General features: G+C 42.8%; 1 protein-coding gene across 2 annotated transcripts in view; it reads right to left on the bottom strand.

Moving 5' to 3' along the window:
• Positions 1 to 6,100: 6,100 nt before the first annotated feature.
• The window catches only part of IL6ST (interleukin 6 cytokine family signal transducer), a 54,680-nt gene continuing 41,698 nt past the window's right edge, over positions 6,101 to 19,082 (bottom strand). For both annotated transcript variants that reach the window (XM_054032593.1, XM_054032595.1), the window contains 3 exons: positions 16,123 to 16,219; positions 14,118 to 14,199; positions 6,101 to 13,260 (listed from right to left, as the gene is read on the bottom strand). In XM_054032593.1, the coding sequence (XP_053888568.1) occupies positions 12,529 to 13,260; positions 14,118 to 14,199; positions 16,123 to 16,219 (911 nt within the window). In that variant the 3' untranslated portion in view covers positions 6,101 to 12,528. The remainder of the gene's footprint in view (positions 13,261 to 14,117; positions 14,200 to 16,122; positions 16,220 to 19,082) is intronic.

Raw genomic sequence — 19,082 nt, 5'->3', positions numbered from 1 at the left:
TCCCCTGAGCATGCCACCCCGCTCTGCTCGGCTCCAAACAGCTGATTGGTGCGGCAAGCTTGGGAGGTAGGAGAAGTGGAGCAGCGACAGCGTGCTCAGGGAGGAGGCGGAGCAGAGGTGAGCTGGGACGGGGAGCTGCTGCATGGCTCCCCAGGCCGGGGGGAGCTGCCGTGGGGGAGTGTGGGGGGGGAGGGTGCCTCAAGGTGGAGGGGGGGGAACTGCCGCAGGGAGAGGTGCCTTAGTGTGTGTGTGTGTGGGGGGGGGGGCGGAGAGCTGCCACAGGGCTTGGGGGGGGGGGGGCAAAGTGGAAGTTTCGCTGAGGGCACGAAACATCCTTGCACCCGCCCTGTCTACGAGCCAAACCATGTCATTAATGAAAATGTTGGACAGAACCAGCCCCAGGACAGACCTGTTGCAAGACCCACTACCTACACCCATCCAGTTGACAGCAAACCATTGATAGCTACTCAGAGTATGGTCTTTCAATCAATTATGCAGTCACCTTACAGTAATTGCATTTAGACCATAGATCTTCAGTTTGCATGTGAAGGTTTACTAAACTCAAGCTATATACAGCTTTCCCTTTAGCCACTAGGCCAGTAACCCTGGCAAACTTAGGTTGGTTTGCATGATTTGTTCTTGACAACTCCATGTTGCCTATGATGTGTGGGTGCACCCTATCCGCCCAGCCCCTAGCCCTGCCCCCCCCCAATCCCTTCCCAGGCCAGCAGCTACCCCTGCTCCTTTGCACAGTGCCCAATAGCCAGTGTCAGCTTTTACATGCTAAACAACCAACTCTTACTGGGGGTCATAAACCAAGCCCCACTGTGTCACCTGATAGCCAAGGATACCTTTTAGAGCATGACCACTGTACTTGCAAAAAAAAAAAAAAAAAAAAAAATCTGTGCCTCGCTACATAATCCCCTGCTTTTCTCCCCAGCCTGACTCAAAGCAGCCTCCTCCTGGCCCCAGCCCTACCCAGGCATGGTGGGTGGGGCCCTGGTCAGAGAAGGGAGGGGGTTTGTGTGGCACCTCGCCCCCCCCTCACCAACGTATCTGCAGGTCATGCTTGGGGGGAAATGTGGGACCACAAGAGAAAAAGCTGCAGCCACTCTTGCAGGAAAAGTCTGAGTCATGCTGCCAAAAATGGAGCCTCCACAGTAGGGACCTTACATGCATGAGAACATTTACTGCTAGCTACCCCTGCCAGATCATGCTGGCTCATTAGCAAGGATTGGGGCTTTAGCCTGTCTGAGTTTAGCTCCATGCGCGCAGTCTCCCAGTATGCTAGGCAGCCCCCAGGGCCAGGCAAGGCATGATCCAGCCTCCTGGAACCAGGCCAGAAGCTGCCTGGTGCCACCCAGAAAAGACCTGCACTCTGGGCCCTGGGAAGCTGCCAGCAGCATGAGCCGCTTTAAAGAGGCATTTTTGCCTGCCTGCAGGGGCCTGGACTTACTTATGCTGTCAGGTGGGGAGTGCGGTGGGGAGGGGTGGAGAGTGTGAAAGCTCTTTATCCTCCACTGACACTGAGAGCAATTAATTAAAACAAAGGCAACAAAATGGATAATTATAAATGTTGTAGCTGGGGTAGGCAGGTGCTATGCTGAGTGTAACACTGCCACCTACTGGCAATGAAGGCAATAGGCACACCGGCTCATTGAACAAATATAAGAAAACAGCAGGTCATGGGGCCACCTACTATGGCTGGTGTTACCAATACATAACTGGCATGAAAAGTGCTGGTTCCTGGCTCTTTGGGTTCAAAATATAGTTGGGAGGGGCCACTTGTCCCCCCCCCCCAGCTGCTCTGTCAGTGCAATAATTTGTATTGCCTGCCCTCTATATGGCTCGACCAGCATCATCGTGAGCCAATGGACGTTAAGGCTTGGGGAACAAATTGGAAAGGCGCTTTGACCAAGTGAGCAGACCTGAGCATGCACACGCCCGTGCATGTGTCTGTGTGGTTTTATAGACGGCAGTCAGTGTATTTTGGCTGCCTGGGGGGCATGTGTGCACACCCAACCCAGTCAGCTCCCCTGTGTGCTCTGTATTAAAGATTTCGGGCTTACGCTGTAACATACGAAGGCATTGCAGCACCTATCACCTAGTCCCCCTCTCACAGAAGTGTCAGGTATCAAAGGGGTAGCCCTGTTAGTCTGGATCTTTAAAAGCAGCGAAGAGTCCTGGGGCACCTTATAGACTAACAGATGTAGAGGAGCATGAGCTTTCGAAGAAGTGGGTATTCACCCACAAAAGCTCATGCTCCTCTACGTCTGTTAGTCTGTAAGGTGCCACAGGACACTCTGCTGCTGTCACAGAGGGGAATTCCTAGCCAGGAGTCAGGTGTCCAGGCTCTCTGTGCATTGTATGGGGCATGTGCAGGGTCTATTAAAGGGCATCTCACAAGGCAGCAAGCTGAGCTTGGCAACACCTCACCTAGTCAGGAGTGAATGGGGCAGGGCTTAGGCCCTGAGGCTCAAAGTTATTTAGGTGACTCAGGGACAGGTCAGTTAGAGGCTTGGTGTGCTCAGCCATGAACCCTTGCCTGGTAGTAGGGCGCTAAGCCAGCGCAACCCTTTCTTATGACAAATGAGAATCTCAATGGCCAGGAGCCCCACAGTCAAAGCTCTGCCCTGCCTGATTTGGACCAGAAACTTTTTCATAGATGCCAACACCAGAGAGGACTGCTGGGCTTCTGCATGATACCGGCTGTAGCACTTCCCCAAACTAATTCCTAGAGCATAATCTTTTAGCAAAAGACCACAGCCTTTTGTAAATTGCTCCAGCGGTTAACCCCTCTCACTGTTAAAAAGGTATGCCTTATTGCCATGCTGAATTTGTCTCACTTCAATTTCTCACTGTTATACTCCCACCACCAGTGAATGAGCCATATTATTTAGATTATTTGATTTAGAGGCCAAGCTGTCTGCTCACTTTAGTAACAAATAGGAGACAAGATTCCCTCCTCTGCAAAGATTACAGGATCAAGACATCACCACCACCCCATTCCCTAGCCTCTGCATTTATTTTATTGAAACGTGACCCATGTTCCAAGATCTTGGCACTGGCCCTATGTGACCTCTCTCACCATGACTTACATGGGGCCATAAACGAGAAACTACAATATGCCCCTGGAGTTAGAACTTAGTACAGTCCCATTTTACAAACACTGGGTCTGGACTCAGATTACTTGAGCACTGAACTTCAGCCAGACTATTTGCTCCAGCTTCTAGCTAGTGTTTTTCCTGGAGCCTGGGAGCAGAGGAATAGGGCTTCCTTTCTTCCACAATTATGTTAGGGGAGCCAAATCTGTACTTCCTGAACTCTGGCACTGTTATACTGTCTTGATGAGTATTCTACATGAGTATGTATTTCCTGTGGAAAGTGCTCCCTTCCTGTGACTCCCCATTCACTTTCAGTTCTGTAGGTTCCAGTAACTGTTTAAATAACTAGTTTCAAGTTTCCAGCACTCAGTAGCTATTAACCTGTTCATTAAACTAACCTCTGATCTATATACTCGTGCCTATGCAGTGAGAGTTCAGTTGTGTTTGTGCTATGTCCAGATGAAGACAAACTGGTTTCACACCCTTCCTAGGAGTTGCATTGCTTCTTGAGAGTGGACGATGCCGATATGCAGAATAAAAAGAGGCCAGTGCAGCTTGAGGTGACAAGAACAAAATATTGGGACACATGGGGGGGGGGGGTGAGGAGCGGCGCCGCCAAAGCAAAAAAAAAAAAAAAAAGCCGGAGTGCAAAATATTGGGACAAATAGCATCCCGACGATACATTGCAGGACAAACAACTAATTATCAGGACGTCTGGTCACCCTAGTGCAGCTACTTAAGGAGACCCAGATGGAACACAGTGGTTATAAAGACTACATACTAAAAATACAGCAACATTTTAAGCTTGAAGACTTTCTCGGGAATTATCTATAAAGGGAAAAGGGTCAGAGTCCATTTTAATTATATGCTAATTAACACTGAAGTATAGACTGTGCCCCAATTTATGGTGAACTTTATTTACTGTTCCATTTTATTTTACTAGTGGTGTAAGACATTTGGGAGATATTTAAGATTTCCACCCAGATAGAAATACAAAGAATGTTTTTCATGACTGGACTACCTGTAACTCCAGTGTTAAAGATGAATCAAATTCAGTTCTCGGTAAAATGTTACTCAACTTCATTGAAGTCAGAATTTACCTCGCTAGAGAGAAAACTGCCAATTTCTCCCACCCCATACTTTCCCTCAGTTGCCACACTTGCAAATGAAAGCCACTGACAGCACCTTTTGTCTGAGGATCACAAAATGCTTTACAAACAATGATTTTAATCTCAACATAGAAAGTAAGGGACATCCCTTTTTACAGATGAAGGAAATGAGGCGTAGAAAGTTTAAGTGACTTAGAGAAAGTCACACTTCAAGTTGGTGGCATAGCTAGGAGCACCCAGACCCCCACTATTAGCTACAATCTCTCTTCATATAGACTCTTTAGATTACATTCCCCATGTTAACTAAATCTTAAGATATGTTTATTTTGCCTCTAATTTGAGACATTGCTTTTTGTTCTGCTCCTAGTTTCCATTCTCATGATATACAAAGCAAAATGTCTACCTGCCATGGCAATAGACAGTCATAGTAAAATACATTGTCTAAGGTTTTATCTTAACATAAGAGGGTTCTCTCCCCTCCCCCCACCCCCAGAACAGAAAAAGATGGCTAAGGAAGGCAAGCCCTGGTATGCTGAGATTTTATCAGTCTTGAAAAGTCAACAGAATTGCAGCCACAAAGCATTATCTATTTAGTTCCAAATCCTTAATGGGCAGGTAATTTAAGGAAGGGAAGCTTGTGGTCTTTCATACATAGATATAAGTTTTACATTTGCAAGTGCTGTCACTGTGATTGCACATGCAAATGGCTATTTAGGGTCCTTTCTGTGTCTCCATCACTTCGTTTGCAGGGAGAGTACAGTAAATGCAGAACAAGTGGGTAAATGTTTTAGCACATGGACACTGGGTCTAACCTTTTAAGAGCATGCCTTTTTTAAAAAAAAACAAACAATTTTATGAATAAATTTTCCTCGTTATTAGTGTGTTCAATATATTCTCCTCTGTATCTGTACAAAGAGCTACACTCCTCAGCTCTTTACACTCACTCCCATTCCAGGTATTTTACGTATGTCCTCAATACCGTTAGAAGTACAATTTCAGCTTTTCATTTTTTTTTCTGCTCCACTTTATTGCACTCTCTCAATGGGCCACACTCTGTCCTAAATGACAGCCATTTGCACCCTCACCTGGTCATACATGAAGTCAAGTGTCAGAAAACAATTTGGCTGAGGATGCACCATATGTAGATCAGAACAAGTTAGATTTTACATGGACTATTATAATTCCTCCATGGGAAAAGCCCAACATGCTGGAAAACAAACATATCTGTCTGTAATATATTACTCATAATTAGGGCTGTAGCTTTCCAGTAGAGGCTTGATTTTGACATCTTTACTCCCACTTCGATTGTTTAGTCACAAACAAGGCTGCCTGGAATTCTATCCTCAAACTTCCAACAAGTTCTCTGCTAACTATCAGACAATGCTATATTCTTTCCTGACCATGCTTAGTTTATTATGCGACTTGCCCCCCCCCCCAGTGTCACATCTAGTCAATAGCAAACCCATGAGTACAACACAGGTTTTCTGACTCCCAGCCCATGACTCTTTCCACTAAGCTACACTGCCTCACAGACCAGTTGCCATTGTTGCATAGTACCAGAGTGGCAAAAAGCATGATATAAGCAACCAGAAAGAGTTCAGTGCCCACCAGTATAGCCAGTTCTCCAATATATACTCACATGCTTTTGCTCAATCCAATGTTAAAAAGACATCTCCACCTCCGCCCTCGGCTGACTCTTCCACAGCCACTTAAATCTCTCTGGAACGTTTTTTTTTATTTTAGCCTATTGGTACAGTGGCCAAGATGCAATAATTGCATAACAACTGTATAAAGCCAAAAAAAGGCAAACTGCTTTGTCTTCAATGTCAATACATAAAGTTAGTCTTAGGACAACACTGACAAATGCAAACACAGAGTAATGGCAGGTTTGGGTTTTTTTTTTTAATTTTATAAAATATAGTTGATAGAAAAGCAACGTTCAGGTACAATACAGTAAAGAGGAGACAGACATTCAAGGTTACAATAAAAATTGTTGACAGCACAATTCACAACACTTACATAACAATAAACATACAGTAGCTTGCAAAAGGATTAATACTGGAATGCGATTTCAACATGTGTCTATATAGAGGAGGCTTAAGCAGCACTTGCGAGTTTAAATCTGGTTATATGTGAATTGTTTAGAGCTGGCATACAAAATCAATATTAGTTTTGCAAGCCCTAATTACTCTGAATATACAAACAGTATTAAACTCCATTTGGTATTTACATTCACTGTCAAATGTTACAGATGTCTTGAAACTGCATTGGACATTTTCATTAACAAGAAAGCGTCTGTGGCCTATGCCTGTATAGTCACCCAACAGTATTTAATATTTAGAAGTCTTGCCTCTGGAACCCAATAAGAAAATGTTAGTCAGTTTGTTACTTAGTAACTCATTGCCATATCAATATTTTAGGCTAAACTTTTGCTGCACTGAGTACAGAGATGCACAATTATTGTGCGTGCGCTTTCACACCTAGATTTGAAATGCACTCCCTTCCTATCTACCTGACAGAGGACAGACAGCATGCTTAAAAGGAATAACCTTTAAAAAATCATTTGATTTTAAACAATGAAGAGCACTAAAGCTGAAAAAAATACTTTGCATGTTCAGGTTCACAGTTTCCACTTTTATTGCATTTTTCCACACATTCAGAAAAATATTTTATAATTAGGAAAATGTGACTACAAAGATTTAAGGGGTAGGTGTAGCACCTGTTACTATTTAACTTAAAACAAAAGTGAAAAAAACCCAACCCAAGGTGCACTTTGACAGTGTCCCCCCTTAAGCAATAAGTTTTGATATGGAAAAGATAAAAAAAGAGGTGTGATCTGAAACAAAATAGCAAAGGCTGTTCATTTACTGCTTTAAAAGCCAGTACGTTTGTAACTGTCAACAAAGAAATGTAACCATTACAGGTAGTGCACTGCCTGGAAGACATCCGAGTCCATAAAACAAGATGGAAGGCAAATTGTTCTGATCATTATCGTTATCACAGCTCTAGTGTTATCTACTTATATTCAATCCATTGCAGAAGAAATGTGTTTCTAAAGTACTGATGCTTTTATTGCATTCCTTATGTACAAAGATCTCTTTAAAGCAAATGTGAAATTGCTAAGAGCTCCATGCTGTGTTAGTAACAGCCGAAGCTAAAGTCAACAGGAGATGAGGCTCAGCATCCTTTGAGATTGGGCCCTCACATAGTATCAGCTTCTCAAGAACAAATATGTTTAAACTACTTTTAGATTAGATTCAATACAATGAAAATGGAGAATCCTTACTTTCCCTTAAAGAATGCTTTAGCCTGCAAAAGCAATGATAAATGAGGGAGCAAATATTGAGAATAAGTTTGTAGAACAATAGCTTCACCTTTTCTACTTATTTTATTGTTTTGAGCACACAGCCAAGATTTACTCTGGCTTCAAAAACTCTTCCCATCCCTCCCCCACACCCCACAAAGTGCAGTTTTCTGATTCATGAACCAAGTTTATGAGAAAATGTAAGTTTCTGCTTGGCCCTTAATTGAAATGGGATGATGCCTAAAATAGGGACTTCAGCAATGCATTTTGTTATATTTAAAATGAATTGCAAGTTTATTATAGCCAATGAAAACTGAAATAGCAGCATTTTTAGTGTCAAATTTACTTTTGGTGCAGTAGTAAACTTAGACATAAATGGTTAAGACAAGGTTGTCAAAATGTTTGTCTGTTAGGATGGAGCACATTTTAGCAAAGAGATTGGGAGGAACGGAGTTCACAGGGCAGACAGTCCCAATGCAGCAACAGCAAGCAACTGATTATACGGAAAGATAATATCATCAGAAAATTTACTTTAGCCTTTTTTAATGCAATTAAATAACTAGAAACAAGGAAGAGCACCACATGTTCAGTCAGGTCTCCATGGACCATAAACAGTTTGGGAACCTATTTTCGGTTAAGTCAACAGGGTTCAGGCACTGCAATGATGTGAATGGTATAAGAACACAGACAATGATTTGGGCTCTGTACCCACAAGAGAGCTGCATGACAGCTATTACTGAAGTCAACAAGAGGGCTTGCATCATCAGGCACATGATATTCACACACCAAAAGGCTGATTTAGGTTTCAATCCTCATCTGTGCTGCTAATGCACGACTCTATACCCAGCCATAGGTATAGACTCACTTCCACGCAAACTGCAGTGGGGTCCCCTGGTGCTGAATAACTCATATAACCACCCCTGCGCCAGCCCTCTCCCAAATGCCAAAACACGAAATCCCCTGCCACACACTCCAATGTCTCAGCCACCCCTGACAATCAACCGTAGTGTGATCCTCAGGCTGCTGTAACTTATGCCAGGCACCTAGAATGGTGCACAGCCAGTCCAAGATTGAGGAACACACAGGAGGCTTAAAGCCACTTCTACTCTGCTGCCTCCACTGTCAAGGATTGGGGCTTTGTCTGGGTTGACTATTTAGACAAAGGACCACCAACAGATCCCAGCTGGACAGAATATTACCAAGCCATGGTTAACTTATGGTATGGTATTAAAAAAAAACATTTATAGTTGTAGGAATAGAGAGACAAGCAACTAGCTAATTTGCATCACGCAGACATTCAAAGTGGGCTGGTGCACAAAAGATGCTTATTCTTAACTCTCCATCTTCCCTGCTGTTGAACAAACAACATACAAGATTTCTACTTTCCCATCTGAGGCATGCCAGTCTTGGCAATTCATCAAAATGGGCACACAGCAATGTCAGTGTTAAATGCAGTTTTATTTTAATAATGCCTTTATTTTTTCTTAAAGTGCACCATAGTAAAAGAAAAAAAAAAAGTCTGCCTGTATGTATAGTAATAGTCAGAAGACTAGGTAGAGACTGTTAATACACATCCACATTTAAAAAACTGCTTGCAAGATACAGTGTACATTATAAAATTAAGTGTAAGGGTACTTTCCAGACTTAAAAGTACAAAATTAAAGTTAACTATTTCAGGTCAAAAGCTGAACACTGCACAGTGTACAATTTTGGCACAGACAAAAATTTCATGACCAGGCTGTAACTGATCATTGCTTTTACCTGTTGTGAATTTTATAATGAGTTCATCTCCATAAATGTGGATTTACAACCTTTTCCTTTTATTTTTATCTTCTGCATCAGTCTAAATACTGAAATTTAAATAGGAATGAGAAATACAGAGCTTTGTTCCTGGGGTGTGTGTGTGGGGGGGAGATGGGATTGTCTTTCATACAACAACAAGACTGCTCCTATTTATCTGCAGTAATGCTGAAGATAAGATACCACTAGTACTAGATCAGAACGATCACTGCTGGGTGCTCCTCTTAAAAATGGGATTCTCTTTTCTTCTGACATTACATTTAATTGTGGCGGGAGGTGAGCTGGGATTTAAAACAATGAGTCTGAAATGGCTTCCATTTACATAAATCAGAGCATGATTGCAATGTTAAGAGTAAATGGTCATCCACTCTCATCCTTTAAAAATAAAGAGCCTGTATCACTGGCTTGAGGAAAGAGCTCCTAAAACTGTATCTGAAGACATCAGGTCTCTAAACACTAGTGTTTGTGAAAGTCAGAAACCAGCAACCTAATTGGTTAAGTCTCAGTAGAAGTGAATGGGACAAGAGCACAAAGGCTGCAGCGTTAAGAATGTGGATGCTGAGGTTCTTAATACACATATTTTCAGGGTTCGTTTGATTCGTCTTTTTGGCCTACATGTACTTTACCTAGGGAAACTTTCAAAACAGAATATACAGCTTCCACTGCAAGCTTCACAGGACCTTTTGGAAATGGGCACTTCTTCCACACATACCAGATGAAGAAATTAGTTCCTAAATTCTAATTTATGTGCTACAAAGATGTGTTCTAGTAAAGGGGTACAGTTTGGCCTTTGGAGTACTATGATTCATACTGCAGATTTACATCATCTGGGGAGTTCTGAAGGCTTATTGGATACTGTTGGGTCCTTGTCCCCAGAAAAAAAATTCAAGATGGGCAGACCAACCAACTGAAATGTTATGGAGGAGTTTCTGAAAAGCAACAAAATCAGAGCGTGCTGCAACAGCAATACAGCAACACTTAAATTTCTGGGTACCAAAAATATGATACATTATTACTGAGAGAAACATGTCAGTAGGATAAGGAATTTTGCATAAGTGAATAAAACAAAGCTTTTCCAGATATCCTAGTACAGATGTCTTAAAGTTTCCACAGTGTGGAATGCATCTTAAAGAGAGTCTCATGGACCATGTCGCCACTCTCATTAACATTACTGTGTAACTTCCCTGTGGCAATGATAGCAACTACTAACATGGAGAGTTAGGTAAATTTTAACTTGCCCTTCAACGTGAATTAACAGGTGGAGATGAGCAAAGTTAGAACTATGTGACCAGCCAGCTCTCCACATCCCACCAGCAAGTATTCTGCAGACCAGTGGTATATGGGCCACAGTTGGGAACCACTGCATTTGGGGACCTACAGGAAGATGAATCTTTATGTACAGCGATCTTGTGAAAAAAAATAATTATTTTGTTAAATATAAAATGAGGTTTTATTTTTCCTAACACAGCCTGTAGTGTTTCTGAATTACCTGAGAATCAAAGACTTAGAGATGCTCATGACTTATTAATACCAGACTGGAAAACTAAATGGACTAGGTTCAGATATAGCTACAAGAAGATAACTTTGTAAAGCTGATCGGATGGCATCTGTGAAAACTTAAAAAAAACTTCATCTGAGTAACAAGATCTATAAGAAAGGATATCAAGGATTGTTGTCTTCAGGAACTGTATCCTCTCTAGGATGTGAGAATTGGAAAGGAGAAGAATGGAAAAGGACGTAGGTGTCAAGAATTGTAGCAGCAGGATATAGATATTTTGCTTACAGGCTCATAATGAAAAATGGAAGGATGTTTTACCGGTCAACTTCCAAGTTCAGGGTTCTAGATTTTTCCCCGAAGTATCAGCAATATCAGTGCTTTACTACAGCAAGGAATGGTTTTCCTTATGCCACTTTTGGTTTCGGTGAGCTCATTACACTGTAGCAACGAAATCATAGAATCCCAGGATTGGCAGCAGACCAAAAAGGAAGAAGTATTTTTCTTCTAAAACATTTGTAAAAGCTAAACCTACACATGCTAATTCACTTTAGAATATTACATTTTATTACTTCTTGCCTTTCCCCACCCAAACCTTGTATGGTAAACAGGCGAATTCTAAAACAAAGATATATGGTATGGTTAGTCAGGGATTTGAGATAAACAGATATTCATTTTTAAATAAACACTTCAATTCGCCTACAGGGGAGTTGTTCTTACCTACATTTTCCTTCAAAGTTTTTAATGCTAAATATGAAATTTTAAATTGCCATGCATTTGGCTCAGATTACAAGATAGGTAGTTTTTATGCCTAGTTTCTATATACGGGTAAGTATATATAAATGTGTGTATACATATATTAGAGAGAGAGAGAGGGGCAGGCAGGCAGAATGCTGATGACTACACTAGCATTCATAGAGTTAAGCAGTGATGGCATTTTGATTGCAATTTGTGCCAAGTACTTCAGACCTTTGTTTTACAGTTCTTTATATGAGGCCTGAAATATTTTGAGACATTAGTCTGATGCTATTACATTAGAAATATTGGGCCAAATTCATCCCTTCTATAATTCCGCTGAAGTCAATAGAGTTAGTCAGGGATGAATGTGGGCCGAAATTGTTTGGTCATTGGATAACATCTTAAAAATATGTAATACTGTACTTTCATTTTTTACTTTTGGAGGAACACACTCTGGTCTAATCCAGCTTAGCCAAAGTAGGCACCTTAATATCATGCACTGCCAGAAGCAGGGCTTTGGAACGGAGCCCGGAGCTGGAGCGCGGAGCAGCTCTGGAGCAGTGGAGCTGTAGGTTTTTACCTGGAGCTGGAGTGGAGCCAGAGGGCTCCTGGTATTTTTCTCTTAGATGCCCCTTGGCCTCTGTAATAAAATAAAACTTGCTACTTTCAATCAATCATGTTTAAATGTGACATTACAAAGAAACAAAACTGCAAGGCAGCACAAAGGCCTGTTCAATTATTCAGACAAATAAGAGAATCTATGTAGTGCTTATAGGAGGATCTCCAGTAATTCTGGACTGGAAATATCCCAATGAAATATAGTACTCATGTACCCTCCATCAAATTCTCTTCACTAAATGAATCTGAATATTTTTATCTGATTTCAGATAAAAATACTTAGCTTAACTCATCAGAAATACAGGGGAAAAAAATGGATCAGGCACTACTGAAGGCCTAACAGAGCCAGTCTCTCTCCTTTCACTGGGGGATATAGCCCCCTTGCCTTACAGTTTGTGGCATGTAACTTTTTGGTATCTCATCAACTGTTGCTGTGTTTATCCCCATCCTTTCCAGTCTCAGAATCTGTCCCTCAGTACTGGGGCTGAACGCATCTGCCAAAGCAGATTCAGGTTTATTTTTCTCTGGCCCAGAGCCACACAGCTGTGAACTGTGACCAGAAATCTGTAGTTGTGCAAGTCCAACAAGATCCTCCTCGTTTACTGGAGGAGTAACTTGCTTTGCTCTTTCAAAATATGACCCATCGGTATTGGTTTCATCTTGACTACTATTTTGTTTGAAATACTGCTGCCTTGGAGCTGCACTTTCACCTCCTCCTGGGTTATCTTCTGGTTTCTCTTCTGACTCTAGCAGCGGCTGGGTGGATTCAGACCTTGAAAAGACTTGAACAGAAGGAATTTGGTCTCTGTAGCCATTGAGTACTACAGTTGAATACTGTACAGTGCTTGAAGTGTTTTGTGCAGATTCACTCTCATCACTGTCGGAAACACTTTGCCTAGGAGAAGACATGCATGAAGATCCTCCAATACCACTGCTGTGCCCCTCTGAAGTATTTTTTTCCTTTTTAAGCAAGTTGAAGGGTTTTAGATCCTGCTCTGAAACGGACTTCTTGTCATCTGCTTCTATTTCAACCACGCTTACATCAGTAAAGCTGCCTTCTGGATACATCTGATCTTTAGAACTAAAATTGTGCTGAAAGAAAAGAAGAAAGTTAGGTGTTGCCTATGAGGGAAAAAGAGTCATGGTGTCTCACTTTCTATTCTTTACGCACTTTGAGATTCCAACAGGTTCTGCTCTCTGCTGAATTTGACAGTTCTTCTTGAGCATTTACCACAAGATGGAAAATGTGGTTTACATTTCCAAGTATCAAAGTCTTAAGTACACAGACTCCCTGGAACCAGAATTTCATGAAGGGTCTACCCAAACCCTTACTCTTCTGTGATACTGAGACTAAATTGAGCACAATGCATTGTATCCTGCAGAAGTATTTCAGATTAAGACCTTACAACAGAAATGCTTTCGCCTCTACATATATATTAAATATCTCATAGCAATTTTCACTGGAGTTTGTCCTGGTTCCTTGATCAGAATTTCCCCTCCTCCACTACTATGCAGCATACCAGTTTGTTACCACGCCACACACAGATGCGCGTATCTGCTGTACCCCTCTCTCTGTATTTGTATTTCATTATAAATTGCTCTAACAAATTTCCAGTTCTCAACTGCCTAAAAATTCCATTGATTTCCACTTAATTGCTCATGATTTACACATTTGGGGAAGTGAGAGAAGAATTAAGCCCTGAACCTTAAACCTATAAAAGTTAAAATTAGCCCCATATTAACAGAATCCAATTTAGGTTGTGAGCTCCTTGTGACCATATCTGCCCAATGCTGAATACACTGATGGTATTAAAATAATCCTGAGATATAGGAGGAACATTTTAACAGGTTAAAAATCCAAGTTCTCTTTCAATATCCATTGAGAGCGTTCCTACCTGTCAGTTTATTCTTAAGATATTTTATGTACTATCATAAAGATTCAATCTTACCTTAGCTGGAGTTTGAGGGGACCACTGAGCAATATTACTTTTGGAAGGATCAGGAACATTAGGCCAGATATGCTTTTTAATTCTACAGGAGGATAAAACAATGGAAAATACATTTCTTGAACCCTCAAAACGTGCAAACATGGTTACAGTTGTGCTTTATATTCTTAATGTACAATTACTGGTCTTTTAAAATATTTGACAGAAGTGTTACAGATACTGATTTTGTCCCATCACATTTGACGTCTGGTGTGCTCATTTGCAAAGTCATACCTAGAACACTTCATGCTCACTGCCACTTCATTTCACTGCAACTTGAGAAGATTGGCTTTATAGCCTCGTTTTGTGACAGTTCGATTTGGGACTCCCCCACCCACATCAAATAAAATGATCAAAAGAAAAATAGAACAGTAGGGGGTTTGGGAGAGGTCATAAAATAAATCTAATAGCACTTTTGAAGGCACAAAGTGACAGTTAAATCTCACTGGATGAGCATTACCCAATATACTGGAAAAAGTATATATTTTTGGCTCTCTCTCTCTTTTTTACATATATAGACCAGGCTGACAGAGATGCTCTGGTGCCATGGTGAGGAGTGCCACAAATGTCTAGACAGACTTTGCAATTAAAAATATAAATAAATAGAAAAAAAATATAGAAAAAATGCACACACATTTAAATACAATCCAACTGAAACTGGTGCATGACATTTTTCCTGAGGAAATAGCGACAAGCTCCTTAAACATAACTAGTGATCACAACCTAGTAATTTGTAAATACCGTCAAATATGAAAACAGTTATATAATACAATGTGATGGATGCTCCTAGCTGTTTAAACCTCTTTGCTAAAGAAAGGGAAGAGAATATGCCCTGACAAATAAATAGTTTTAGTTAACAGGCATTGCCAGATGGTCCTTCAGCTAAGGCCCATTAAGAGGCAGCCCTAAGAGGGACAAGTAAAGGTAGATTGGTAGAACCCCATTATGAAAAAATGTAATTTTGTTGGGGATATCTGAAGGGTACTCTTTAGCCAAGTGACCAGGCATAGAGACAGTTTATATTTTTCCCCAGCCAAACGCACCATGCCAGCAGCCATAGGCACCGACTCCGTGGGTGCTCCGGGGCTGGAGCACTCACAGGAAAAAAAAAAAAAAAAAAATAGTGGGTGCTCAGCACTCACCGGCAGGCCCCACCGATCAGCTCCTCCTTTTTACCCCCAGCACCTTCCGCCCACCAAGGATCAGCTGATCAGCGGCAGGCAGGAGGTGCTGGGGGGAGAGGGAGGAATGGGGGCAGAAAGAGGTGAAGTGAGTGCGGGAGAGGGGGCGGAACGCGGCAGAAAGAGGCAGGGTGAGGCCTTGGGGGAAGGCGTGGAGTTGGGGCGGGGGTCGAGCACGTCCCGGGGAACTCAACGTCGGTGTCTCTCCCAGCAGCTACTACTTGGAGCAGAATTTTTGAAAGAGCTATAAGACAGGACTGAAAAAGCAGCAAGGAAGAGAGAGGGAGACATCTTCCAGTGGTGTGGTGCCTTTGCCTCCCCTTCAAAAAAAGCTGGCTTACAATATTTAACTCATTTTATTACACAGACTGTGAAAAATAGATTTTTTTGGTGGGATGTAAAGAATTCCTTAATGGTGTATTAATTATATGAAACTGAGGTGATCAAAAATTTCAGTTTATTCTGAAAATCAAGAACTAGCAAGAATTTCCTATCACATTCAGTTAATAGGCTTGCACAAAATCTTTTTAAAAAGAGCTCTCTGAATTATTGTTACAGCATTGTTATAGCAAAAGTCTCCATATCTCTAAGAGGAACATGGACCCAATTCCTCCCCTCCTCCCAAACCGTTTTAATATGGTGAAGCTTCACTTACTTCAAAGTAGTTTCTCACCGACAAATCAGTGAGAGATGAGAATCAGGTCCATGATACATAAATTACAGTGAAATATTACTGTCAAGCTCAGATATAGTAAAATGTGATAGAAATACATGCTATATGTACTTACAAGTCCCGTTTGTTAAAGCAGAACAATACTCCCAGAAGGATGGACAACAGGAATGCCAGACACACAGGTACAACTATGGCTTCTATTTCTCCTTTTCCTAAAAATGGAAAAAAAGCAATTTTAGTTTTTTGAAAAAGTGCTCAGCAGAATTTCCCTGACAATCATTCCAAAAGGAAAAGACAGACTAATACATACAGTGCTGCCTTGTCATAAAGCTTACCAGATTATACCCTAAATAGAATTAAACTGAAATATGATTATTTTGTTATCTTTAAAGTCTCAGTGAGTCTCTCTATAGCCAACATTCTTAGCTAAGTTTGCTTATTATTATTGCATACATTACAAGAACTATGAACTTACATGAGTAGGGGTAACAAAAAGAAATCCCACTTTTAGCACCTACTCATTGGAGGAACATAGAGCAATATAGCAGTGAAGAGAGACTGTGATATTTGGGGAGAATCTTCAATTGAAGTTTAGAAGAGTTCACAACATATTTAAGGCCTTGTCTACACTTACACATGAGAGTGCATTAAATCAGCCTCGGGCACCCTAGCTCCTGAGGTGTCCACACTGGCAAGGCATGTAGAGCGCCTTGACGCTGCTGCTGGAGCACCCCTGGTAATCCACCTCCACGAGAAGCATAAAGCTTGTTGCACCATGGCTGCAGCGCTGCGGCACCAGCCCTGGTCCATTCATGTGCTCTGATCGGCCTCCAGTAGTGTCTCAAAATGCCTGTTCTAGCCACTCTGGTCATCACTTCGAACTCTACTGCCCTGTCCTCAGGTGACCAACTGTCAGATCCACCCTTTAAATTCTCTGGGAATTTTGAAATTCCCCTTCCTGTTTGCTCAGCAAGGCGCAGAGTGCTCTCAGCGCATCGTTTCAGGTGACCATGCCTCCACGCCCCAGGCGATCCCCAGTATGGAACAATGGCGAGGTGCTGGACCTCATCAGTGTTTGGGCGGAGGAAATGGTCCAGTCCCAGCTGCGCTCCAGCCGTAGGATAACTCGATGTGAGAGAGCCTATGGGCAGATATCAAGGGCCATAATGGAAAGGGGCCATGACCGGGACGCAGTGCAGTGCAGGGTTAAAGTGAAGGAGCTGCGGAATGCCTACCACAAAGCATGGGAGGCAAACCACTGCTCCAGTGCTGCCCCCACAACCTGCCATTTCTACAAAGAGCTGGACGCGATACTTGGGGGCGACCCCACCTCCACTCCAAAGCCCACGATGGACACTTCAGAGACCGTAGTAGCAAAGTTAAACGAGGAGGAAAATGGGAGCGAGGGTGCTGAGGAGGAGGGAGACCCAGAGCCAGAGGATGGCCCGGCATCCCTAGATGCATGCAGCCAGGAGCTGTTTTCAAGCCAGGAGGAAGGTAGCCAGTCGCAGTGGACGGTGGTTGGGGAAGAACAAACAGCAGAGGTGGTGGTGCCCAGTAAGTGGCTTTTATTTTGGGAAGGTAGTTGCTTGGTGCGGGCTCTTGGGGCAGGCGGGTTGCAGAAAGAAGGGTTAGGGCTGCGTGCATGCCTAGATGTGGAGTAGGGCGTTGAACTGCGATGTGAGAGAGCACATATCGGCCTCAGTGATCTCTTCAAATGTCTCATGCAGAAAATGGGCAATCCGATTGCGTGGGTTCCCTGGCAGAGTTACTGTGTTCCTTCTCCCAGTAAGACTAACATGTCCACGCCATTGTGCCCTGATGGGTGGAGGGACCATTGCTGCACACAGGCAAGAGGCATAAGGGCCAGGGCAGAAGCCACATTGTACTACGTTACCCTCAGCAGCGAGATATCTTCCGGGATGAACTCATGCTGTGCAAAGTGTGGGGACAGTATAGGGGCCCCCTGCAGCTGTTGGCTCTCCCCAAGGCACAGAATCAACGCCAGAGGCGGTATGGCCCTGAAACAATCAGTCCCCCTTGCTCCTGTCCTTACTCACCATTTTGGGTGGGTTATGTGCATTCGTTTTGGGATTGGCACTTTCTGATAGTGTACACTGTACCTGTCTAAGTACAGCCGAATCATTGCTCTGTCTAGTGTGAACAATGCTGCCTCTGTTAAGTGTTGCATTTTGGCTTTACAGATGCAACCCTGAGATCCCAGTTGTCCTTATCAACAGCCAAAAGACTACAAAGAATCAGGAAGCGTATGCGAAGAACCAAAGAGAACCTGCTGCATGAAGTCATGCAGCAGTGCCTTACTGAAAATCTAAAAGTACAGGAGTGGCGGGAGACTGAAAGGAGACTCTGCCGGCAAAATGCAGATTGCCAGCACCAAAGCACAGAGTGGCTCATAAGCATTATAGAATGCCAAGTGGACTTGATACAGGCGCTCATAGCACTGCAGATGAAGCAGATCCGTGCCCGCCTCCCCCGCAGCCTTTGTCCCCAAACACTTTCCCTTGTACCCCCAGGTCACTGCCAACCCACTTCCCCCAGCATCCGGTTTCTTACCGCCACCAGCTGCCTCCAACAGCGTCACCATCCAGCCCTGCAAACTACAACTCTTACCCACTGCATTCAATCACCATGCATTTTAGCCAGCCTGAAGCGCAGCACTCCAGACAGGAAGGCTGAATATGATAATAGGACTACGTAAATCTGTGACTGTCCCATTCCACACCCTGCCCCTTTCCCTCCTCACACACAGCACAGATGTGTCATGCCCCTTTCTGTTTCCCCAGCAGTTGTCTCTCTTTTCAATAAATGAATTTTTTGGCTTTGAAAACATTCTTTATTGCATTAAGTAAAAGATACCATAGCCCAGGAAAGTAAAGGCACTGCAAGTCAGTGCATCATACGTAGGATGCGATTAATGGCCCTGCAAACTTGCATCAACATGATTCCAACAGTCGACTTTCCCACTCAAAACTGTTTAGCGACCTATCGGTAGCTGTCTGGAGTTGCCAGCTTCCAGATTGCAATAGCCACCTGCTTCTCCACAGGCAGGGCAAC

The sequence above is a fragment of the Malaclemys terrapin genome, chromosome 6 (genome assembly GCF_027887155.1).
Source record: "Malaclemys terrapin pileata isolate rMalTer1 chromosome 6, rMalTer1.hap1, whole genome shotgun sequence".
Taxonomy (NCBI): domain Eukaryota; kingdom Metazoa; phylum Chordata; order Testudines; family Emydidae; genus Malaclemys; species Malaclemys terrapin.
The sequence above is the reverse complement of the archived record's forward strand: the minus strand, read 5'-3'. Positions and strand labels throughout refer to the sequence as shown.